The sequence below is a fragment of the Epinephelus fuscoguttatus genome, linkage group LG1 (genome assembly GCF_011397635.1).
Source record: "Epinephelus fuscoguttatus linkage group LG1, E.fuscoguttatus.final_Chr_v1".
Classification (NCBI taxonomy): domain Eukaryota; kingdom Metazoa; phylum Chordata; class Actinopteri; order Perciformes; family Serranidae; genus Epinephelus; species Epinephelus fuscoguttatus.
In genome coordinates, this window is record NC_064752.1 from 40,608,245 (window position 1) to 40,635,269 (window position 27,025).

General features: G+C 40.4%; 1 protein-coding gene across 3 annotated transcripts in view; it reads right to left on the reverse strand.

Annotated features, from left to right (window-relative positions):
- The window catches only part of phactr3b (phosphatase and actin regulator 3b), a 66,366-nt gene that overhangs the window by 32,179 nt on the left and 7,162 nt on the right, over positions 1-27,025 (reverse strand). The window contains exons 1-8 of one of the 3 annotated variants that reach the window (XM_049573157.1): positions 12,962-13,078; positions 8,023-8,181; positions 6,664-6,738; positions 6,375-6,515; positions 3,743-3,970; positions 3,456-3,663; positions 2,690-2,880; positions 96-249 (exon numbers count right to left, since the gene is read on the reverse strand). In XM_049573157.1, the coding sequence (XP_049429114.1) occupies positions 96-249; positions 2,690-2,880; positions 3,456-3,663; positions 3,743-3,970; positions 6,375-6,515; positions 6,664-6,738; positions 8,023-8,176 (1,151 nt within the window). In that variant the 5' untranslated portion in view covers positions 8,177-8,181; positions 12,962-13,078. Of the gene's footprint in view, positions 1-95; positions 250-2,689; positions 2,881-3,455; positions 3,664-3,742; positions 3,971-6,374; positions 6,516-6,663; positions 6,739-8,022; positions 8,182-12,790; positions 13,079-27,025 lie in introns of those variants that run through there. The other 2 variants (XM_049573148.1, XM_049573141.1) reach the window with 2 other exon arrangements.

Consider the following 27,025-nt stretch of genomic DNA (forward strand, 5'->3'; position numbering starts at 1 on the left):
CTGAGTGATGAAACAGACATACATGGTGCAGAGGAGGGTGGGGGGGCTGATGGGGCTGATGGCAGGCTGATCTGGGTCCGCACAGAGCGACTCACTTGGCCAGCTTCATCTCTATCTGCTGGCGGATTTCCTGCCGCTCCTGGTCGCTGCGGACGGGGAAGATGTTGCGATCCTCCAGCTCCTGCTTACTGGGTCGGTTCCGAAGCTTCACAGCCAGCAGCTCCTTCCTCATTCTGCGCGGGAGGGTCCCTGTTGTTTGAGCACATATTAAGGTCAGGAACGACACAGTGGTTTTCCAGCTAAACCAGCTGAACTGATGCTAATCTCTGCACAGTGCGCTTTTGTGCTTATTCATAAGACTCAAGCTAACACCTTATTAATTAAATACATGTCTGCATACTTGGTACAAAATGTTAAAGTATGCACTTAGTGTTGTATTTGTAGCTGACTTATATAATGCATTTAATGTTATTTAAGTAAACAAAATGTTCACTCCCTTGGAACTTTTTATGTGATTTGTAAAAGTCTGAATCATGAATGAATTAAGAAATGTGTTATTGATAAACAGTAAAAATGATATTAACATAAAAATGATATACATACTACTAGTAGTATGTATATCTAAGATATAAATGTATGTAAATATGTAAATACCTCCAACGTACGAGATAATACCTCCTGAGCAGGAGATCATTTTATTGGCTACTTTGAGAGTGAGAACGACGTGCAGAATGAAGAGCTAAATGCACGATAAGCTGAAAGTTTAGCCACATGCAGCATAAGCAAAAGGTTTGCCTTCTCAGTTGATTAAGTATAAATGTCCACTGTAAAATATAATGGAAATGTGCAGTGGTGCCGACACCATTCTATTTTATACACACAAAAACCACCCTGTCCAAAAGGTCTAAGTTCACAAGCACATATACACAGTCTACTCAGCGAACAGGTGAGTGAGCAAGAGAAGAGAGACTGATTCAGGTTTTGTTACAATAATATTACTGATACAACACCACTGTAACACTCTCATTAGCCTGTCGCATTTCAAATTCCAGCCCACAGGTGGGCTTTTGCGGTGCAGTGTGTCCCGCAACATCAGCACTAGTAGGCCTTTTTTCCTCCATCGATTCAGTGTATTGAATCAACAGTGGCACTGTGGTGCCTGTTGGTGAACGACATCACTCCGACTAACAGTTCAGCTCAGTGCATGAGAAGAGAAACAGAAGTGAGGAATGTAAACAATCAACTAAAGTCAAGAGGGAGTGAAGTTGAAACAAACTTGTTATATGAGGTAAGATTATTTTTCTTCAGCCATTGTGCCCCTTAGTGGAAAGGTTTCATGATGGTTTGTGTTGTTGTTCACTGGCACATGGTAGGTATGCTCTGTTCTATCAACATTGGATTGTGTTGGTAATGTGCTAACTGGCTAACTAGCGTCAAGATGGTCTTCCGGTTTCCCATTTTGAATGACAATTACAGACAAGCGCTGTCTGCTGGTATGCAGAGGGTTTGTCCTCTCAGGCAGGCGCAGAACATTCATGCTTGTTGGGCGTCAGTTTGTTGTGTCTTGGCCTTTAGAATCACTCCAACATAGGAGATAAAATCCTGTATGTTGAAGATAATATCTTGTACGAAGGAGATAAATTTAGGTTTTGGCCAAGATTGCCCACAAAATTATTTTTTTTCACCCTACCTCTCAAGGCTTAAAGTATACTGGGGGTGTTCCTTATGACTAATTTTCCTTATGTTTAAATGGAAGTTGAAACTTAGACTTGTCAACTAGTCTTAAAGTAAGAAAACATTCAGAAAACAGTCAAAACTGAGAACACTTCACAAGGTTTACTGTTGTCCAAAACACATTATGGCCATTATCCAACACAACTCACCAAATAAATGTTACCAAGTAACATTTATTGAAATCATATTTTTTTTATGACAATAATTCTTTAAATGTTTTCATTGGGTAAATGCAATAGCACAAAAAATAACTTTAATAACAGGTTTAACCGACTAGTATTCCTGGTGCTTGATGTGAAAATAAAGTCGACTAATTGTGCACATCCTCATATACTATTTAAGTCAGTATATGGTGGGGCCAGCAGTCACAGCCTTGAATCCCAGTACACAGGTTTAGACACTGCAATATAATAAATCCTTAGCGTAACTGATAAATGGTTTAAGGTCCTAAGATTGCAAAAAAAATTCTATTAAGCTAAAGTTCTTTAAATTCAGAGACTTTCAGACCTACTTTCCTTTTTCTGCTGCCATCTCCTTCACCACACATTATCCATATCACAGATATTTGCATCACATCACTGTCATGCTGGTGGCGTGTGCGTCTGTCAGGTCCACCATAACTTTATAGTCTACCATTTTCATATTTTTATCCCCCAGGGTCACAGACATGTTAACTGCAGACAGCTTTGCACCAATGACCCACATGACTGGCCAAGAATTAGGCCACCAGAGCAGATGTTGACAGGCAGCTGAAATTTAACACCAGTAAGTCTGCTATTCGTCATCTCTGTAAATCTCGCTGTCATGCCTCCCACTGTAAACAAAAACACCAGCAGAGATTATGCTGCTTCAATATCCACTGACAGGGTGCCCAGATTTTGTTGGCTTTGTATATTAAGCGTCAGATCATGGCCGAGCAAATAGTACACAGCAAGTCTACCGTCAGCAGACCTACCAGAGATGACAGACTCGTTCCAGCTGTCCTGGTCACTCAAGTATTCGTCCAGACGCCAGTTCTCTTTGTTCTCATCGGACTCCTTCTTGCTCTCTGATTCCCCGGCAGGCTCCCTCTCTGTGCTGGATGTGCGGGACAGACGACCATCCAGCCGGCGTTTCAGAGAGGAGCGCGCCTCCTTCGTCTGGAAACTGAGCTCACACATCACAAGACCAGCCTGTCAATCACAACTTTATTGTTCCATGTCATGAAATATTAAAGATGTATCAATGTGGGTTTTGGAGATGGAATATTATATACTGCAAACAGGATATTTTAAAGGTATACTATGCAGGACATGCCCATAAACATCCAAAATAGGAGAAAATGAAAAAATACTCTTTGCTGTGTTTTCTACATACCACCATCCAACCATCGTTGCATCCTTTATTTAATTGTTCACCTGTTTAGTTCTGTTTTATACTGTTTTCTCAATAGTTTACACCATCTTCATCTTTACTGTAAATCTCTGTCTGACTCTATAGCATCTCTTTTGTCTGTTTATATGAAAATACAGGCAGTGGGCTGAGTCTCTGCAAAAATGAGTCATGATTATTAATGTATTTGCTTTTCATTTTGTAAGAATAAAAGTCTGCAAAGGTATCCTGTATCGTAGATTTAATGTGTGAACACCTACAAAATAAAAACTAAACAAATAAATTAAACGCAACATAGTATTTCAAATAAACGTATTAGAAATGCTGCACATATTGCACCAAAGTCTGACCTGTCCTGTCTATGTTTGGTGGCCAGGGCACGGTGCAGTTCCTCAATGATGCAGCTAGGAGGCAGCTGTGAGTGTAGCGCCCCAAGGTGGGGGGATCCAGTCGGGGTGGAGATCCTGCCTCTCAACAAGGAGCCATGAGGGTCTTTGGGAAGAGTGAAGTTCCTGGGTAAGGTGGCTGGGGACTTCTTTACTGGCACTGAAGGAGCACCTGGGAAGGAAAATCATCAGCTTGAAACACTGCTGCAACACAGCGGGGCTTTGCATGAGGCCTTTCCTTGTAAACTCACAGTCTAGGCTGCCCAGTCTGGTGAGCAGTTTGACTGGCAGGTTAGGTGGAGGAGAGGTGCTGGCTCGTCCAGGCTGGGCCGATGTGGCCTCCTGTTTGCCTTCATCAGCCTCCACCTTCCCCTTTGGCTGCTCGTCACTGGGGTCGCTCAGTGAGGTGCTTTCATCTTCTCCATCTTCACTCTGATTGGGATCTCCCACCGTCTTTGAATCTTCAGTCAATTCTTGCACTGAAATGAAAAGTCAGCTGTGGTGATGCAAAGGTTTGGAAGACTCTGTCTCCACCTAGTGGACCATCAGGCACAGTGTTTTAGAGAGAAGCTGCACCAGGAAAGAATTCATGTAACAGTTTAGTTCTGTTTGTTTTTTTCAACCAGAATTGACAATTTTATCTCAAATGATCATTATATCAGCTTAAATCACCAGCAGGAACCAGAACAAATGAAAGTATTCCATCTTGTTTTGCAATAATTAAATTAAAATCAAAGACAAATTAGACAACTAAATGTTCAAAGGAGAAATCAGCTGGTTTTTCATGGACAGCCTGAAAAATAATAGCAGATTCCCCGACAAGAAAAATATGTCTTCTAAAATATAAAGCATCAATTGAAGTAACACATGTACAAGTTGTGCTCCATCTGCACCTTTGCCTTTTCTTTGCATTTACACACTTTGTTGTTTTACCTGACATTTTTATTGTACTTATTTTAATAGTTTTGCCCTTTTCAAACAAAGAAAAGATTCCTTTGGTTGTGTTTGGTTTACATACATACAAAAGATAATGTACATCTAAAAAATAACAATACATACAATAGTAGAAATGACAAAACTAGCACTAGATATGGTCACTGACAGGAATTCAACACAAAAACGTAAAGGAGTTTTTTTCCTTTCTGCAAAATGCACGATAGAAGTTTGCTCTCTGTGAGCTGTGGCGCTACACTACCTTTAATCATGCACCACAGGATAAGTCAAGTCCATTATATAGAGTGCACTTTCATACCTGTGCTTTGGTTCTTTTGGTGCAGACCAAGGGAAAAAAAGGACACACTGTTGCATTTTGGTTCTGGTATAGTTCCTGTTCACAGTGACTTTTTACAAACAAATCAGGGGAGTAAATATGAACTTATAGTGACTGACAGGTAACTTGTTGACTGGACAGTTTTGATGATCCAGCATTATTAGAACCCAAGTGGGAAGTTAAATTCAGGTGACCGACAGAAGTTTAGTAGCACTTTAATGCTTCTGATGTATGTTTATTTTCTTTGGTGTCACAAAGAGCTCTTGAAGAAATAACTGATTATAAGCATATTAGTATTATTACACTGCAAATCGTCCACATCTTTGATAGAGAACAATTATAAGATTGCAAACAGACTTCATGATCAGCAGATGATTTATTAGTTGTTTAGCTTTTGACATTGTGCTAAAAAAAATCAAATATCCGCTAACATAAAATCCTGTGATTGGTTCATTTTCTTTCACGCCACAAACAGACTGCACCAGAGACCGACTGCAAGTGGACCAAGACCTATCTTTTCAGGCAAGTCTTGGTTCAATTGTTTGATTGACAGCTTTCACACTAGCAATACAAAAACATACATCATAAATCATCCCGTCTTTTATCAAAAAGGACGGGGTGCTGTGTTTTATCAACCTTTCTCCCATACTGTCCTGCCTGACTGGATTTTGGACTCTCCCAGGTCTGCGCGACATCACTATGAACAAACAATTTCATTGGCCCAGCTGTGTAGTTCTGCCAGCGAATTCTGCGGGGGTCAAAGTCTGGGCGGAAACTTTTTTCACCGCTCGAAAGTTCCACCCTGGTGTGCAAACTTCCATAAGAACCCGTGAAATCAACTTTTATATTTATCTGCAAGAATAATCCGCGTGGATATTCGCCCTCAATGAGAATAGACTTTACCTGGGCAAACGGACCTGAGTTCATTTTAACCGAACCAAACAGGTTAGATGTTAAAGCGGTGCTGGGTTTGAATATAGCGGCTATTCATGCGTGGAGTTTGTATGTTCCCCACACGTCTGACTGGGTTTCCCTCCACAGCTCAAAAACATGCATTTAAGGTTCACTTGTAACTGCTGTGAACATGAGTTTTAAAGGTTGTCTGTCAATTATAAGCCAACTGAAACAGGAGTTTTGAGGCCAATAATGATACAGATATCAATATTTACTATCAACTGACTTTTTTCTGACCATCAGACCATCATGATATGGATCCCTTAGATTTTTTTTTTCCTTAAATTGTGAACAAGATCCATTCTAAGCGGAGCATTTATTGGTACTGGGCAGTTACTACATAGTTGGATTTCAGGGCTTTTTCATTAAAAATTGTTACAAAACAAGGTTGAGCAGAGTTTTTAACCAAAACAATTAAGTTGCGGTCCATAATACCACATTTATCACTTTTAGTGACATCTTTTGACATCACACAGATCTATTGTTTATATATAAATATTGATTAAAGCAGCTTTAAGTAAACAGTTACCCTTTTCTACTTCTTTGCACGTGTAACTACCAAATGCAGCTTTAACCCTTAAACATAAAAAGCATTAAGTACTGCTGTGCTTTGCATATTTTCTGAACATGCAGTCTCAGACTACAGTACTGTACTCTACCTGTTGAGGCTTCTAAATCACTGCCCAGGTCTTCATTGGTGCTGGCCAGAGGTGCCACGGGCTCCTCGTCTCTGTCCTCCCCATCAGAGTGAGTGGGTGTGTCTGGATCTTCACCATTACCACCACAAGCTAGATCTGACTCTGCACACAGAGCACAGAGGAAGAGGACAGAACTGAGTCTGCAGAGCAGTTGGGCATCATGTGGCTAAACAAGTGAACCGTGATCAGCCTGGAGTCATGTGTGTGCATGTGTGTGCATGTGTGTGTGTGTTCATCTCTCATTTTGCACCTGTCTCCGTCTCCCCGGGGTTCCTCTTGACGAGGTCATCTCTCTTCTGTCGTACAGCTGCCTTCTTCTCCCCCGCTAAAAAAAACAAACATACAAACATTAATGAAACTGGTCCACTGATTGCACGGACAATGAAAACATGTGAATCAGCCTGGGTCTATTTGCAAATACAGCCTCTGTCTTCCTATTCCCAACAGAGTGTGGATACTGGACTCGAGCCTGCACAGACCCGATGGGATGGGCCGGGCTCAGACAATTATTTACAAATAGTGTTCGGGTTTGGCCGATGACAAATCTACTGTCAGTGTGGGGCTACTTCTTGTCCAGTGCTTGAATTTGTTATGTGCATGACAACACACAAACGCAACACACAGGCGATGCAGGCAATAACCATTTATATAAGTAAACATTAGCTAGCTAACAATGGAGAACATCATAATAATCAAACTTAGTAATCACCTCATGTTACCCGAAGCTTGGCATACTTGCTCAGGGCATTCTGGTCTTTCCAGCTAGCAGAAGCAGCAGCGAACGTTACGTATGTATTGCTCAAAGAACCATCTAACAGAGGAGGACAGCCCTGAAGCCATCAGCAGTGGATACTGTCATCATCCTCCACCATATCCCAACATAAATCATGATGGTTGGATTATGTTAATAGTTTAGTTAACATGTTTGAGAATACTTTGTGGAAATGAATACTGTAGTAAGACTCAAATTTTATTATTCATACCTCCTGATGACATTGTGTAATGTGTGTATGTGACGTGTGCCTTTTAACAGTCATTTACAAGGTGCCACATGTGTAATCATGGTTTACAGCCAAGCTGCAATCATGGTAACGACAATACCTTTACGTTAACTGTGTCGGGCTTGGGTTGGCCTCAGACACAAAAGAACAGACTGCGTGTCAGGCTCGGGCACAGGTCGGTTACTACTGTCTTCAGGCTTGAGTCGAGTTTTGACATAAATATGCAGGCTGAGCAATACTCTCAATTCCTAAAGCAGCCATCATTCACCACCACTGCCCAGCTGGCACTGGACGTCAATATGACGTCAGAAACACGTTGGACTCTTGACGTTGGACAGACGTTTAATTTTAGTTGGAATTAAAATTGGGGTGTTAGGGTTAGAGTTAGAATTTCATGTTGTGTGAATGTTAACTGCAGATGTTGGATTTCGGTTATTTAACAACACAACTTAAAACCAACAAATATCATCTGTCGTAAGTATTCTACATCAAATCGAGAATGAATTTTGGTCACCTGACATCACAATGTAAATTCAACCAAACATCAAGGTCTAATGACGTTGGTGGCCACCTGGGTGATGGAAACATGAGTCTTACGTCACACTCACCTGCCGAGGGCTTCAGCTTCTCATTTTTCTTTTTCCTCCATTTCCATGGCTTGAAGATGCGTCCCAGGCTGGCCAGCTTGCTGTTGCGGCGGACGGGAGGCGTACGAACCCCTGAGACCAGGCAACCTGAATGTAGCGCCCTCTGCTGGTCCATCACATCTGCAACACAAAACAAACCGCTTTAAAATAGGCTGCGGGCAACAAAATCCATCCTGAAAACACAACTACTCCGATGAGAGCTCCGACATGGTAAGGACTAAGGGATTTCTTAAATCACTTATAACACAAGCGGCTGAATACTACTGACACCCCCCCATCATCGTGTGAGAATACCAAATGTGGGTCACTGGCTGTAAATGCCTTATTGATTCCAGTCTGATTTCTGAGGAGAAGCGAGCAGTGGGGGAGAAGACAGAGAATTACATTGTTTGTGTGTGACTCACATGGTTTCAGGGCAGCCAGACCTTCGTGGCCCCAAACACACAGACAATAGAGCACTTTTAACAGACACACAGAGAATAAATAAAATCAGCCTCAGCACAACTGCCTTTTCTAAGGTCAATGCAGACATCTGCAGCGTGCAGTTCCCACTGATTTTACACTGTTTCAAGCTGCGTCCTTTTCTCTGTGAATCTACAGCCCAGTTTGACATCACGCAGCAGTGACAGAATAGTACAAATTTCACACGCTGCTGCTGACAGTTTGCTATTTTTTCAGAGCATTCCGCTACGTCTCCACGTCTTGATTGTTTGTTTTTGTTGTTTTATATTCCTTAATATTTTTAGGGTACTGACAAGACTTTATTCCCGTGTCTTGGAAAGCCTGTTTTCAGGGTGCCTTGTATTTGTCTTTCACATAATGCTTAATATTTGAAGTGTTATATGAATTATTTACACATACAAATAACCGTTATCTATTACCTGCACTATGTTTTGTGAGTGTTGGAACAAAAAGTCCAATGTAGTGCTACACTTTTGTTAATTATCACTTAATCGGTAGATTCTTTTCTCGATTCATTGATTGATTGTTTGGTCTGTAAAATGTCAGATGACTTCCCAGAACCCAAGTTTGAATATTTGATGATCCAAAACTTAAATACACTCAGTCTACTGTCACTGAAGACTCACAAAACCAAAATATGAATGAATTTTCTGAATTAATTTGTCCATTGACTTATCAATTAATCAACAAATAATAGACATCCATTACATTGTAAATGGAATATCTTGATAGTCATTCAAAAAAAGCTACTTGAGGACGTCACCTTGGACTGTGGGGAATTTTCTTTTAGTGCTTCTTGTATTTTACAGACTAATCAATGTTTTCACTTTGCATCTATGGACGGAAACCGTCTCAAATATGATCTTAAAGATGAATACACACATACATATGTATATATTAATATATATGTATCAATGTTTTTTACTTTGCATCTATGATTTTGGACCGTTAATTGTTAATTAACATACTGATCAAAATCAAACTATCATTACACCCCTACTAACTGTAGATCAAGCTGCTGTTTTTTTTTCTTTATTAATTAATTAACCTTTTTGTCCATAAAATGAACAGTGACAAGTCACCCAGAGCTGAAGGTGACATATTCAAATGGCTTCTTTTTGTCTAAAACTAAAAGATATATTGAGTTTACTATAATTAATGAGAAAGAAAGAAAGAAAGAAAGAAAAAACCCTATTAATTACCCTTAATCACATTAACAATTACTTGACTAATAGTGCAGAAGCTTCATTTCTCTCCATCGAGACAGACTTTCAATCAATGGCTATTCCTCCTAGCTGGTACTCTGACTTCTGTTAAGTCTGCAGGCTGAGCTGTAGAGGAAGGATGACAATGATAGACACACAGGCATGCAGAGAGGCACAGAGGCTGACTCCTGCATCGAGTGGCAGAGAGACAGAGAGACACAGAGAGAGGTTCCTTGGAGAAAGGACAGAAATAGTCACTCCTACACAGTCTGGCTCCGACAACAAGCTAACACCTCAGGGAGCCTACAGCTGAGTCGTGGGCTGCACAGGGATCGCTCCGTGAACGCTTTCATTTTCTGCGTCTAAATCCACAACATCTGCTCATTTATATCCCTTAAGAAATGAATTACATACACTTATTACCAGCCCCAGTCACATGAGGGCAAAAGGAAGTGTGCTGTGATTTACGCTGAGATATTTCACAGGTGAAGATGGATTTGGCAGGGATATGGAGGTGATGGTGCAGGCATCTGGAAGGTGGCCAACTGAACAGCAACCCAAGCAAAAGTGCAACATATTTACAATGTGACATTTCAAGAAAAGGTCAAAATCTAACTGATATCAAAAAATGTTCTGCAGTTCTACAAAATGACACAGGGAGCAGCTGAGGACATATATTTTCAGGAACCAAGTGGCAACCTTTGGCGCTGAAAAATAAAGCCAATGCAGAATTGCTAAAAAAGTGTCAGCCAATCGATTAAATATGGTCACTTCTGGCTCCAAAAAGCCAAGCTGGCAATAGCTGAAATGCTGAACTCGAGGCTTCAAAACCAATGGGTGACTAATGGTAGCCAAGTCTATTGTTTTTAAAGTCACAAACATCCAGCACAGATACAAGCCATCATGTCAGCATTATGTTCAACATCAAAATGTTCACAAGGTAGGTAGGGCTGAAACTGACGGTTGTTTTCATTATCAGTTACACTGCCAATTACTGTATCAATCGGGCCAGATGGGTGCCAGGTAGCCTAACGACCATTTTCTAATTCACAATGAAAAGAAACTGATTTAAACTTGGAATATTTTTTGTACTCTGAATATAAATAAGGAACCACAGTGTAAAAAAAAAGCATGAAAATATGGCTTGTTTATAAAAACAGTGCCAGAGAAGGGTCCCCTGGTCCCCCTGACAGATGCATGAGCTAATTATTTACTTATTAATTATTGCTGTTGGTTAATTAACTGGTAGAGGTGGGGAAGAAAATGATACAACACAGTGTTGCAATATTCTGTGTGGCAATATTGTATCAATACACAGAAGCCAAGTATTATTCTTTATTGCAAAAATTATTAATATGGCAAATACAAGTCTTTTAGATTAATTAAGAAAATTGATTTTTCAGATAAATTTTGCTGAAAAAAATGAAGTGAGAAACTTTATGTTTGAAACTTCATCTCATTAAAAACATATTTACAAAATGAATTTATTTGCAGTTGAAAACAGTACAAAAAAATCACAATATATCACGATATATGGTATCACAAAACTTAGCATATGACAAAATGTTTAAAATTGCAATAATATTGCACTGATCAAAGTGTCATAATAATATCGTATTGTGGGGCCTCTGGTGATTTTCACCCCGAGAAATTGGCTCCTGGCCTCCGGTCATTTTGCAGAAGTGGCCCCCAGTCAAAGCAAGTTAAATATCACTGATATAATCAATAAAATAGTGAAAAATGTCCTTCATAATTTCCTATAGCCCTAAAGAGATATTCAAATGCCTCTTTTTTTGTCTGATAACACTCTAAAACCCAAAGATATTCAGGTTACTATCAAACAAGAAAAATAATAGCAGCAAATCCTCACACTGGAGAGGCTAAAACCATTTTTACTTGCTTTGTTTTTCTAAGCCAGCAAGTTAGAAACTCAGCTCCAGTTGTTTCATCTGCCTACAGAAGATACATCTTTTTTTCACCAACCACTTCCACTGCCTTTACACAACTGAACCGACTTGTGACTGATGCTCAAGAGATAAGACTACAAACATACAGACTCTGCTAACAACCCAAGGCCAATCATTACTGACTGATCCATGAACAGCAGATGTATTGACGCCTCGGCTTTCACTGACACTCAGAGCTGCTTGACCGTCAACAATGAGAAGCAGGTCAGTCGCCCAAGTCATGTGTGCACGCCTAGGATGACGGATTCAGGTCAAGCTTGTAGTAACAGTAGCAGCGCACCCAGGGTCAGGCTGCCATTGCCATGGTTACCACGCTGGATGCTGCAGAAAAGGCCCTCGGAGGCAGAGAACCACCACAGCATGAGGAATAGGGAGTTGCTGGGTGGATGGGAACGCTGTTGCCACACAGAGAGATGGAGAGCTGCAGCCAATCGCGGCCCGGCATGTAACGATGCATAATGTAAGTCAGGGAGCCACTGTATTTTTAATTTGTGAGCTGTGCTGAAATATTAATTCAGGCGTTAGGGTTTGAGTGAACATTAACATGTTTGTCAATGTGAGTGCAGGAAGAAGGAACATTCATTGTTAAAGTCAGACAGTAGGCCTTCAGTGGAGTGGACTACTACAGATGATGAGCCAGCTGAGGGAGCCAAACACAGAGCTCCTGGAGATGTCACAACATCCGCATCACTCACATTTCTTCACTTGCTGGAGTTTAATATTTCTGTGTGGTTTTTGTAATAAATAGTTTATATCACTACGAAAAAGTCAAGAAAAACACAGTGTCCATTATAAATGTTATCACAGTGATATCACCATTAAAAAAGAAATATTAGTCAAGTATGCTTCACTACAAACTCGCTGCTGAACGCCACAAGTCACAGTGGGAATATTGTGTTGATATCACAGGAGGAAATGGCCCAACTAAGTGCCATTTGGTCATAAAGTCAAACACTACGAGTCCCAGTGGGCACATTACACGAACATTATTATGTTTAGGGTAAACACATAGAAGGCTTCGACGCTAATTGACTGTAAACCAGCGCAATATTGAGCCAAAAACAAATGCTTCAGAATAAGACAGAAGTTACATACATATCATAAGATACACAGCGACAGTGTCCTCCTGCAGCTCCCGGTGTCACATCATACAGCCTGTTCCCCACGGAGCCGACGGGCTGCCCGGAGAGCGGGTGGTTTCACAGCCGCCGTGGGTTTAAAGAAACAAAACAAAGAGACGAATGAAAATACTCTAAGAAAAACTACCTCGTTCAAAAAGGTGTGAAATGCCAGTTTATCGGAGGCTGGAGCAGTCCGAGGGAGCGGAAACAGTGTGGGCGGCGGGGTGACATCTGCGGCTAGCTGCTAGTGTTGATATGCCATGTGGACCCCGCCCCTCTGGACGGGAGGAGGAGGGCAAATAAACTGGCACACACTCATCTGCCTACTGCAAAACATAGTGTTACAGTAGACTACGCACACACACACACACACACACACACACACACACACACACAGATGCAAAATGCAGCCCTACAATAAGTAATTTCTGTAACTACTTGGTAGTGCCACTGAATTACATACAGAGAGCTGTTTCTAATATTTAGCCTCCCATCCATAACCTAAAATTGGGTGGAAATAAACATTAAAATCACCTGTTAGTGTAATGCAATACAATTTAGGGCTTCAACTTATTTTCTCAATTATTTGATTATTCTTTGGTCGATGAAAGAAAATACATGCCCATCACAATCACTAAAGCAAAAGGTCCTATCTTTAAATTGTTGAATTTATCCAACAAACTCCAAATGATATGCAATTTACTATAGGTTATATTATTTATTTATTTATTTATTTTTTTGTAGATTGACTCAATGATTAGTCGGCTAATTGTTACATCTTAAAAGCAAACAAACCACAAACTGCAGCGTACAAAATGAGCCTGCTGTACTGACACTAATAAACTGGCCACTGATACTTGCAAATTAAAATCGACAGAATTTCTAATAATAATAATAATAATAATAATAATAATAATAACATTTCAGGGGATTATGCAGGAAGTAAACTGAGTAAAAGGAAAAAGAACCAAACAGATGAGTAATGTTGGTAGCTTACTGCCCTCCAGACCACACTAATGCAAATAAGATTAAACAATTAAAGTAACACAAGAAATGAAATGAAAGACAATAACAACAATGATGATAAAATGAGACATGTTGAAAATAAAACAGTGGGGCTTTTTTAAAAAGGTACATTTTAAGAAGTGATTTACAAGATGTGACTGATGTTGCAAGCCTCAGACACTCGGACAGGGACTTCCAGAGCTGAATGTAAAAACCCGACCACCTTTAGTTTTGAGCCAGGACTGAGGAACAGTCAGGATACATAGCCCTGACACAGGATCTAATGCTGCGGCCTGGCTTACAGGGGAGTTTATAAGCCCACTTAAAAACATATCTCCAAATCAGCATATGTGCATATATTCTTTACAGTATATGACAGTCTCACTTCTACATAATGAATAAATAATGTCAGATATGTAGAGGGTAAAAAATGGGAAATAGGTCATAGCATATCATAGGACATGTAATTTTTATGTCCTCTGTGTCAGCACTTATTCACAAGATACCACCCAATGATCAAACTAGGACATGCCTTCTGAAGAATGTAGCATTTATGAAGGGACATTTGGGCTTGTAAATAAACATAACATCAAAAAAATCGAAGGGAAAAAAAGTGATACTTAAAGGTCCAGTGTGTATAGTGGCATCTATTGGCAGAAACGGTGTATAAAATAACTTTGTTTTTATTAGTGTACAATCACCTGAAAATAAGAATCATTTTGTTTTCATTACCTTGAGCCATTTATATGTACATACAGGGTAGGTCCTCCTCCACAGAGTCTGCCATGTTGCTTCTACAGAACAGACAAACCAAACACTGGCTCTATAGGGCCATTTGCATGCTTGCATTGGCCACTGAAGTTCTCCTTCATGCTTGGCACACGGGAGAGGTTTCAGTTCTGATACCTCACCACTAGATGCCACTAAATCCTACACACTGGAAATTAAATTGAATCATTTTTTCCCCAAAAAATATCAGGCTCAAGGTCAGAAAATTATAACACAGAAAACACCACAGGTGACAAAGGAAGAAATATACTCACACACTCAGGTCAGTCATAAACATTGCACTAATACCCTTGCAAAAATACAGGAATAACGCTTTTTAAGGGTACATTGTTATCTATGTTTTTTCCCAACAAACAAGGCAAATTACTTTTTAACCTACTTTTTAAATATGTTTTTTTCCTTTACTTGCACAGACTCCATCAGCACAGGAGGCTTATTGTTAATTATTCAGACAACACGCGGTGTGTAAACAAAGCCTTTGTGGTTTCAAATCGATTTTCTAGAGGGCCTCTCAATACACACAGCAGGAAGGGCAGAACTACATCAGAGATGATAAAAGTCAATGGCTGGATTTCTCCTCAGGGACACACAAGCAGTAAGCAAAGAATGTAAACAACGGTGTAAGCTACTCGCTTAACGTGACTCTCATTCAATATTTACAAGGCCGAGGATGGAGGGCATGCCTAAAGGGTGTGCACACCAACTGCCATCACTTAATAAAAAACTGACACTTGACCCCAAGCTTGCCAACGTAGAGATGGAGAAATATGAAGTGACTGCAGGAATGAGGTCACAATTCTCAGTGTAGGCAAATTCAGTTCTGTGACCACAGTGCTAGCAGTGGGTATTACCATCTTGGACTAATATATTACTGAAATGCTCTCAAAGTGGAAAAACGCTACAGAATTAAAAATGTATTTGGTGCATTAGCTAAAAGTGTCAGCAGTAAATATATGCTAGCTAACAATGTTGCAGCCGATGTGTGGATCTTGCTGACTGGTTGATGGATGGAATGATTAGTGGGGTGATCAGTGTCATTGACTAACATTACTGAGCTCAGTGCACCAAGTGAAGTAAGCTTGACCTGGTTTTGGTTCCCATCGGTTATTAGTCTGACAATGATAAGTCTCTGGGGGCACCGGCAAATATTTCAGGAGGTTTGGTAAAGTAAGCGCATATCTGGGCTAAGAATTCCATTTCAGTTAAATGACATCAGCATATGAATTCCCATAGATTAAAAAAAGTGAATATGAAGTAGGGGTGGTGGAAAAATCGATACAGCATATTTTGCAAAGCAATATTATGTTGATTTTTTAAATAAATTATCAATATTGCAAACACAAATTAAACTTTGATAACCCAATAAAATACTGAGATCAACTGCTTTTTCAGTCCTCTAGATCAGTGGTTCCCAACTGTTGGGTCATGGTCCAAGTTCGTCAAAAACACATTTAATTTTTAAGTGTGAATTTCAGAGAGCTACTTGACAGAGACAGCAAACTAGCTCAACAACATGGCCAAAGAGAGGTATAATGCCTGAAGTGTTAAACTGTGTAGACCTTGAACTAATGATAAAGGGGAAATCTGGACCCCGTGGCTGGACCAGTTGGGAGTCACTGCTCTAAATACATGCAGCTATGATAAAAATGGTTGAAGTGAGATGAACAGACTAAAAACGTTATCTTATTAAAACAGATGTTGACAAAGTTTTTACTTAATTTGAAGTAAAAAAATGTTAATAAGTCACAACATATCACAATATACGTATGTTATCACAACACTCAGCACATTGCAGCACATTTAATCTTGCAATAATATTGTATTTTGACCAAAGTATGTGAGTATATTATCGTGATAATATCGGATCAGTGGGCATCTGGTGATTCCCACCCCTAATATAAAGCTAAATCAGTATTACTCGGGCTCAAACAGAAAACAGACAACTTCTGACTGATTCTGCATTCATATGCTTCTGCAGTTTCAAAAGAGAATGTTAAAAAAGAAACTAGTTCATTTGAAAGACTGTTTTGAAGTGTTCAACTGATTTATAAAGTAATGCATTATACATATACAATTAAGAGTTAAATAAAAGCCTAAATAGTTAAAACTGTCTCCTGCTTTCTTCTACACATAGAAATGCCACTCCATACACATGATGACTGCATTGTTCTCTCTGAAACAGCAATATGTGATGTGGAAAAGCTTGTACTCTCATCAATTTTCATGTTGATGAATAATAAAATAGACTAAATACAGCCTTAGTTGCTCTTACTTGAATATATAAGTTTAATTACAACACAACTCTGATATCAGAGAAGATCTTGATACAGCGTGTTACACGGACAGTCATACCAAAACCTTAAAGAACAATAATTTCAGCCTGAAACAGTGTCTTTCCCACGTCGTTCACATCACCAGATAAGAGTCAAAGCATGTGTGTGCATCAACAAAGTCGAACACTTATCTTCCAGACAGTCAGGAGCCTCCAAAATAAAACATACTAAGTGCAAAGGGTGCTTCTCATGTCCACTACATGCCAGTGCACAAACTAAAACATTCTTATTAAACACAAACACTTCTTCATAGTCACAAATTTCTTCACAGTTTGCTTTTTATTTACTCATGTTGGCACAAGTTGGTGATTATGAATTTTAATCTGGGTCCACTTCACATTATAAACAGCAACTACTATTTTTAGGTTCCCTAAAAATGACCCAATTTTTTAACAGAAGGTGCAAAAGTTGTCCCCCAAATAATTCTTAAATTTCCTACACTGCACACACCCAGTATTTGCTGCTGTCCCATTGTTCTGCCTGCCTGCACCATGTGGCCAAGTCATTTTTTTCAAATCAGCATTCACTTACTTGCTTGTCATCCCTGTTTGTTTACCTCCTGCTGCCACATCATATTGTGATCCATGTTGCTTTACTGTCTGTGATGTCAGATTAATCTCCCATGTTGCTATGATATTATTGCTTTTTGTTTTTAACCAGCTGTCCCTTGGGGTTAAGTTAAACCTTAGATAACTGGATAATGGTGGCACACAGCTACAGACATCAGTAATCCCAAAAAATAAACATAAACATACTCTGCGTGTTTATGGAGTTAGAATCTAAAGGTCATTATGCTAGAATTATATAAAGCTTGATTCACCTTCAGACCTTGAGTCATGTAATAAATTATGAATGCGACAGGAGTACACAAACAATGTGAGTTGTTACACTGCATGTTTCTGCTCTGTGATGAACTGTAGGTAGTCATCCATGGCAGGGACCACTACCAACGATTTGTGTTCGACACAGCAGATTTTATATCATCAAATACAGTAATTCAAAAGTGGCAAAAAATCAATATTAAGGCTACAATCTAAAGACTGTAGCCCAGGATGTCATGTAAGGCTCAGAGCCACTCCACAGGCAGTAATTGGGAGGGCGACTGTGTTTTCATGATGTGTCTGACATTTAACTCCTGAACAGGCATTGCATTTCGACGGTGCTGCCAGTTTAAAAACAGAAATGTTGAGTTCATAAACCCTGCTGCTGCTCCACTTTGGTGCTGTACCCCTTTAAATCTGCTGAATCATTCATCAGGTACAGCCACAGCCTACATGCCAGTGCAGTGTCACAGTGACAGATAGGGGACTGAAGCAGTAGGGAAGACACAGCCTCCACTGCGTAGAGTGTGTGAGCTGCAAACAAAATAGTCTGTGGGATTCCTCTGAAGGGGATGTTTAAAGGTTTGGAGGAGGCCGAGGTTTTCTTCATGTCAGATTTGGTGCTTGCATTGCAGGAACGTACCCTGTTGATTTGATTAATCAATTTATATTTATGTTTATAGAGTGTCATAAAATCCTGAAAAATGCCCAAAACAATTGTGCAGAACCCAAGGTGACGTCCTCAGATTGCTTGTTTTTTAGAACCAACACTCCAAATTCCAAAGACATATTCTGTTTACAATTATATACAATTATCAGACATCTGAGAGGCTCAACCAGCAGGTGTCTCCTGCCTGATAAATGACTTAAACGATTCATTCATTATCATAATTGCTAGCAATTACTGTCCAACAAGTCTTCCAAAATACACAACAAAGTGTGTTCTTTCTCATTCTCATTACCTTGCAAACAGTGGCACCCCCAAGGGGGAGCCATGGTCACCCTCATATAATTGCAGCCCCCGCTCTACAGATATTGAGTGTCATCGACCCATATCTTTTCTTGCAAAAAGTGAGGTCGAGAGTTTACTAAATGGCAGCAATATTTCCTTACTGTGGCATTCCTAACAGCTAGAGGTGCTTATCATGTAAACGTAAACTAAGGGTCGACTGATTTATTGGTTTGGCCAATTAATTGGCGCAGACAGGAAGTTTTGCAACTGATGGTGGCCGATGGCTGCGCAGCCTCCATCAGTCACGTGGGGATGTACATCCCAGACCAGAGCTAAAGAGGGAAGGTTGTGCTAGAGCCATAGACTATCAAAATAATTGACGTAGCTACCCACAACATCACCTATTGGCTTGTGGACTTCCGTATTGAAGCCTTAAATTCAGCATTTTGGCTGTCACTATTTCGGTTTTTTGGAGCCAGATGTGACCATATTTGAATGAGAGGCTGGCGTTGTGAAGTGAGGGTTGGACCTAACTGAGAAGTCAAGGACACTATCGGCAGACAGCCTGTCACTCAAAGCAGCCACCCTTAATTATGTGCAACTTAAAGCATTAATAAAATGCAAACGGGTGTGTTAGAAAAATTCACCACCCCTACAGTAGTCATGAATGTTGAAATCAGCTATTGTGACCAAAATTGTGTTAAGATGGGCATTTTAACATGGGTGTCTTGGGGACTTCTGTGTTGGCGTCACTCTTTAGCCCCGAGATTGCTGCTGGGTTAAAATGAGCAACAATGGCTGATCAGTGGGTACAGTTCCAGAGAAAGCAGGTCCCTTCTGCTGTGTGACTGTGTCTATGTGTATTGTTCTTCATTTTAACATTTATTTACATTAATCTTCTCCCTTGACCGCCGATTAATCATCTACTGGCTGTTTCCTGTTTCAAACTATCATTATTAAATTAGACTTTAAGAATTCCATCATCCATCGACCTCTAATTTAAATGTATACCATATTTGAACAAGCGAGGCTGGTTGGAAGGAAACTAGAGAGTAAGCAATCTGTCTGTAGAACAGATAACAGTCCATGTCTGTGTTTTGGCTCCCTCTAAACAGCCATACTTTTTAATTGCATGCATTTCACTGGGTTAGCTCGAGTCACATCACAACAGCCGTTCGGTGCTGATTAGTAGCTTTCATTTTTACTTCTAAGGGCTTAAAATCCAGCGACCAGTTTCAGCAGATTTTTGCAGCTGCTGCCCCCTCCACCCCTCCTCCTCCTCCTCCTCCTCCTCCTCGTCCTTCTTTTACACTGCTGAGAGATTCAAGTCTGTCAGTGATCAGGCTCTCCATTGCTACTCTGGGCTTAAGCGTTTGCTTTAATTACATCTGCCACACAGAGCAAAATATCTCTTTTTGTGATAAAGGCTGTTTCTACTCCCTTTCTCAGTAGGATGCAGAGGAGATTTTCGTTAAAACAAATGACTAAAAATAACTCAGCTGGGGTGGTCTAGAGCCTTTATTCTTGCTTTCCAGGGCATCCAAGTGATCATATCACAGCTCTCTTTCCATTTGCCTGGCCCTGCCTATCCCCTTGTTGTGGGATGAGGATGTCTAAAGGATCAGCTGGATGCCCTGCTGTGTTCTCGTGTGCAGCATATTGCTTTTTACTCGGCTCTGAAAGGAATTAGGTCAGCACATGAAACATTCATAAAAGATACATTATGTGTAAATGGCTGACAGCTTAAGTCAAGTAGCTCTCCCCAACATGCCTTGCTCAGTTGCTGGGTAGATCTCTGCCTCTGCTGCACACATAGTAAACTGTCTTTCTGTCTAAAAATGAAGCATATCATTACAGGTGCACATTCACCCCCAGGAGTTACTACAAACGTGTGACATGCAGAGTGACATCCATTTAAATTCATAAAGGCAGCGTTACTCAAGTACAAATCATGGACATAGAAAGCACAATGGAGCATGAAAGCAAAGGTCTGCTTGGAGAGAGAAACAGTAAGTTGGCTGTGGATTACATGCAGAGCAGTAAACACAAGCAACAAGCCTTTCATCTCTTTGGCCATGGTTTCAGCACTGCTCTCTTTTTAATGTGGCCTGTATTGTGGAGGCCGTGAACACACCAGAGCAGCATTTTTTAAGTCTTACAATATGTGTGACATGGTTGTTATTTGGAGATTCAAGATTGTTTAGTTGTTGGGGGAAGGGAGGCAGTGTGTGTGTGTGTGTGTTTGTTTGTGTGTAGTGGGGGAGGGGGTAGTGCACTTCACCATTTCTGTTTTTGCTGTCGTTCATCAAGCCCTTACATGGAGACAAAGACTATCTTTCTATATTAATTTTTATCTGTGTTCTCTGAAAAGGAAAACCAGCCTTGAGACAGAATTAGCACATTATTACACATCATGCTAATTACATCCTGGAATTTCAGATAATTTAACCGTAATTCAGAAAATGTATGATAGTAGCACATTTTGAGGATGATTTGGTACCAGCCTATAAGCTGACTGTCATCATGTGAAAAGCCCCACTATTTCTCAGGATTTTCATTTCAAACTCAAAATCATAACCATTCTTTTATTCATGTTTTTCAATAATTCTGTATTTAACCTTGTCCACTCTGCAGGGATGCTGGCATTCCCGGATGATATTACAGTCTTTCAGAGGCTGTAAATTTAGCACAAAATGTGTGTTAGACTTGCTGTCAAACCAAAAATTGCTGCAACAATTTATGAGACATGGAAATGGTCTTCATATACTTCCATTGTCCAAGTCTGAACGGGCGCCTAACCAAAACACAATGATTATTACATATGTATGAGTAAAAAAAAGTTGATAAACCCTGCTAGGCTGCATCTCAAATTCATCTTCAGGTTCCCAGCTTTCAGATAATGTATACAACTTCTATGGGGCATCGTAGGGAGGTATGGAGTATTTCTCTACATTAATTATTCATGAGTAAATTAGCAACAGATACAAAATATATTGAGAGTTTAACACATAACTCAGCTAATCTGCTTCATCAGGACTATGTGGGTGTTGATTGGTAAGATTTGACACTGACCAAACAACCCACCAACAGATTCTGATTGTGTTGCTAAACCCTGACAATAACAGAAAACTGAATTAACTACAACTGTTCTAAATTTGGCAGTAATTAGTGTGTTCACGTAGGATCCCTCACACTGAGAAGCTAAGAAGATATGATTTCTGAACCTCAACCAAACTGAGACACATTTCAATGGCCTGCTCCCAGCTCTTAAAGCCACTATAAACAAAATCTTTATAGTAACAATGGATCACGTGTAATGAAAATTGTTGATGATGAGATGACGGATATGGATGATCACCATACCTGCCATTCAGCGAATATGCTAAAACCAAAAACACTGTATGCTATCATTTTATATTCACATTACAACCTATGTAAATATCTGTATGCACACACACACACACACATATATATACTGTATATATATATATACAGTACAGGCCAAAAGTTTGGACACACCTTCTCATTCAATACGTTTTCTTTATTTTCATGACTATTTACATTGTAGATTCTCACTGAAGGCATCAAAACTATGAATGAACACATGTGGAGTTATGTACTTAACAAAAAAGGTGAAATAACTGAAAACATGTTTTATATTCTAGTTTCTTCAAAATAGCCACCCTTTGCTCTGATTACTGCTTTGCACACTCTTGGCATTCTCTCCATGAGCTTCAAGAGGTAGTCACCTGAAATGGTTTCCACTTCACAGGTGTGCCTTATCAGGGTTAATTAGTGGAATTTCTTGCTTTATCAATGGGGTTGGGACCATCAGTTGTGTTGTGCAGCAGTCAGGTTAATACACAGCCGACAGCCCTATTGGACAACTGTTAAAATTCATATTATGGCAAGAACCAATCAGCTAACTAAAGAAAAACCAGTGGCCATCATTACTTTAAGAAATGAAGGTCAGTCAGTCCGGAAAATTGCAAAAACTTTAAATGTGTCCCCAAGTGGAGTCGCAAAAACCATCAAGCGCTACAACGAAACTGGCACACATGAGGACCGACCCAGGAAAGGAAGACCAAGACTCACCTCTGCTTCTGAGGATAAGTTCATCCGAGTCACCAGCCTCAGAAATCGCAAGTTAACAGCAGCTCAGATCAGAGACCAGATGAATGCCGCACAGAGTTCTAGCAGCAGACCCATCTCTAGAACAACTGTTAAGAGGAGACTGCGCGAATCAGGCCTTCATGGTCAAATAGCTGCTAGGAAACCACTGCTAAGGAGAGGCAACAAGCAGAAGAGATTTGTTTGGGCCAAGAAACACAAGGAATGGACATTAGACCAGTGGAAATCTGTGCTTTGGTCTGATGAGTCCAAATTTGAGATCTTTGGTTCCAACCGTGTCTTTGTGAGACGCAGAAAAGGTGAACGGATGGATTCCACATGCCTGGTTCCCACTGTGAAGCATGGAGGAGGAGGTGTGATGGTGTGGGGGTGTTTTGCTGGTGACACTGTTGGGGATTTATTCAAAATTGAAGGCACACTGAACCAGCATGGCTACCACAGCATCCTGCAGCGACATGCCATCCCATCCGGTTTGAGTTTAGTTGGACGATCATTTATTTTTCAACAGGACAATGACCCCAAACACACCTCCAGGCTGTGTAAGGGCTATTTGACCAAGAAGGAGAGTGATGGAGTGCTGCGGCAGATGACCTGGCCTCTACAGTCACCGGACCTGAACCCAATCGAGATGGTTTGGGGTGAGCTGGACCGCAGAGTGAAGGCAAAGGGGCCAACAAGTGCTAAACACCTCTGGGAACTCCTTCAAGACTGTTGGAAAACCATTTCAGGTGACTACCTCTTGAAGCTCATGGAGAGAATGCCAAGAGTGTGCAAAGCAGTAATCAGAGCAAAGGGTGGCTATTTTGAAGAAACTAGACTATAAAACATGTTTTCAGTTATTTCACCTTTTTTTGTTAAGTACATAACTCCACATGTGTTCATTCATAGTTTTGATGCCTTCAGTGAGAATCTACAATGTAAATAGTCATGAAAATAAAGAAAACGCATTGAATGAGAAGGTGTGTCCAAACTTTTGGCCTGTACTATATATGTGTGTGTGTATAATACTAGGCCTGTCAGTGTTTGTCTCTTCAGTGCAGCCTTACTTGCCTGTGACAAAAAATAATGACACCACTGTGCTTTTAAATGCCTCCTTTCACTTTTAAAAACTCCCAGATGGCTCAGTTGACAAGTCAAAAGTAAAATGCATCTTGTCAAATGGAAATAATTTATCACAGAAGTACTTCTGGTTTGAGCTACAACCGACTAGCTGAGCAACAGGTGCAGCTAATAAGGCTGGTGTCAGAGGGCAAACAAATCACCAAAGCCAGCAAAGCACTACTGCCACAGACCTGTGGATGAAACTAAATTGAATAAGTTAACTACAGCGCTTGCTAAATGAGTGGCAACTTACTGCAGATCTGCATTTTAAGTCCTGTATGCGATTTATCCTAGATAAAATCTCTGCTCGCTGCTAGCCTAATTTATACAATGTAAAATGTCATAGGAAAATGTGTCCAGCAAAAGACAAGTCAGTCTATGAATCTTGCAAGTTATAATGAAGCCAATTTGTGTTCTTGTGTTTAAGCAATGTCATGAATGACATGACAGCTCCCCAAAAGTGATGCCAAAATATCTGATTCACCCCCTGGTGTCTGGTTGCAGTATAGGTCATAAACCCTGCCCCCTCCATGAGCCAATTTAATAACTCACAGTACACATCAAATAAAATTTTCCCAAAGATGGCTTCTGTTATTGAGGGTAGTTTTAATCACATTGCTGTATGTTCAAGTGTTCGATTTTCTGATAAGTTTGGTTTTAATTAGTTAATTATTGCTATAAAACTGGGATTTTACAACATGATTGACGACTGTGTTAGCCAATCGGTGTGCTCACATTAAGTGGCACTGGGCAGCTGCCTCTGTCTCTGTCAGGCTCACCCTAGGTCTGGGTCTGCAGTTGCCTGTACTGGAAAGCAGCATGACAGCAAGGAGCACTCACTTTGCACTGAAACATCACCAGAAGTACACTGAGTGACACCACACACACACACACACACACACACACACACACACACACACACACACCATCCAAATGTATCGCAAATTTTAAGCGAATTTTGTGAAAATGCGCAAAAGAAAATGCGAATTCATGCACGTTTCCATTCATTATTGTTTTGCGAGTATTGGGAGTCAACAGGTTAAGCAGTAGGTGACGATTCTCGTGAAAAATAAAAATAAAAATGCAATTACCGGCGCATCCATGACTACGGCGAGATGGAGAGATTCCTTGGGAACTTCTTGGCTATTACGAGAGCTCTCATATCAGCGTTGTCAGCATAGCCTACATAATGCCGTGATGTTTGTGTTGGTACACCAGGCAGCGCACATGATGCAGCGGTATTCAACATGTCCAGTCTATTCAGGTAAGCTGTGAAATACACTCACCTGACACTGGAGTAATTACCTCTCTCTAAGTTCATATAGGTGAGTGTGTGAAGTAGAAGTAGGATCTGGTAGCCTACATCATCGTTTATTCACTAAATCTGTTTCCATTGCCAAAAGTCGCATTTTAATATATCGATCGATCGGCTAATATCGATACACTGACTTTTCCACCCCCTCCAAGCGTAAAAACTTTTTTCGAATTTCTAGTGTTTCCATTCAAGTGTTTTTTCGCAATTGTTGAAAATGCAAATAAAAATAGGTGGATGGAAACCCGACTTGTAACTGTTGTGCATATGACAATAAAAAACTTGAAAACTTGAAAGTGCTCAGCGGCAAACAGCAGACAGACTCAGTTAGAGACTAGCTGGTGAATACAGTGGAGCATTTAGCAGCCAAACAATCAGATATTTCCCTCATGAGTTTCATTTCAAAACTTGAAGTCTTCAGCTCCAACTGACAATGACTCAAGTGACATCACTAGAGTCAATTCTTCTGCTCCATCTGGAACCACAAAAGGCTTCATACGACTTTTTTCTTTTTTACATCACTTTAATGAAATCAGCGGAGTCCCCCATTAAATGAACAAATAAATGGGTGGAAAGTTTAAGACTCTGGTTGGGGATTCGATTAAAAAAATATGTTGATGGGGTTTTGTTGGGTGAATTTGGACTCAGTATTTCTAAAATTCTTGCTGTGCCCCTGTACCTACAGTATGAGTCCCCTACATAGTGATGTTAATGTTCTTTTATTTCATTGGTGGAGGGTGATGTCATGTTTTGTCCTGCCTCTGTGCTGCTCCCCGGGGCCCTGTAGTCAGTGGGACCCGGGGACATCTCAGCATAGTGCATAATGGCATGCGAGATGAGTTGGCACAGAAAAAAAGAGGTGCTTTTGAATTAGCCAGTGTACCACTGAGTCTTGGCCAGCTAATAAAAAAAGAATCAATGCTGCACCAAAGACTCAAGGGTAAAACTCACTGATGGAACAACCTATTACCGTCTCAGCAAAGTCACATTCTCATCTGTAGTCCTAGATTAGTCACATCACTTCTGCAATGCTCCACATTAATCATCACCATGCTGTCTATGCTAAATCCTTCATCACTGCTTTCCGATGCTCTACTTTTGAAATGAGATGACATGAGATCCAAAAAACTCTGAGGAGTTGCATCAGCTCTAACCTCCTCTGATTGAATTTCAAAATATTTCAAAGCTGCCTGCACAGTGTTCATCCCTGTCTCACAGTCTGAGGGACAGTAAGTGACTATTCACTTAAAGCACTTCCCACTTAAGTCTATTCCAACTCGTCTTAAACCTTGCAGTATATTGCTGAGTAATCCTGAGAAAGTGTCTGTGCTTCCCCACTCTATATGCAGCATGACCTTGGAAAGACCATTTGTCCCTATTCTGTGTGAGAGGTCTGGTGACTGCAGTGCCGGACTCGCTGTGACAGTGACAGCTTACCTCATTTATGCAACATCTATCTATCTGCCAAGTAGAGCCCTCTTGTGGCAATTTCACCCACTGATTCACTTTCAACTGCTCTTGATCCCACTTAGCAGCATTTTTAGAGCTCTCCTAGCAGGCAGGTGTTTAATATGTCTTTCATCAATTCTCCAGACTCATCTAGGCTTGCTATTTTCAAGAGGGTCCACACTGCAGACTTAATGTCTTGGCACAAGGTATGTCACTTCCATTAGCTGTTATCTGATCTTTCTTTCTTCATTCTTTCATTTAGGGATTTAATCCTGTTTATCAGAATGAAAGAAAATGCACTGTCTTGTAGTGTGCT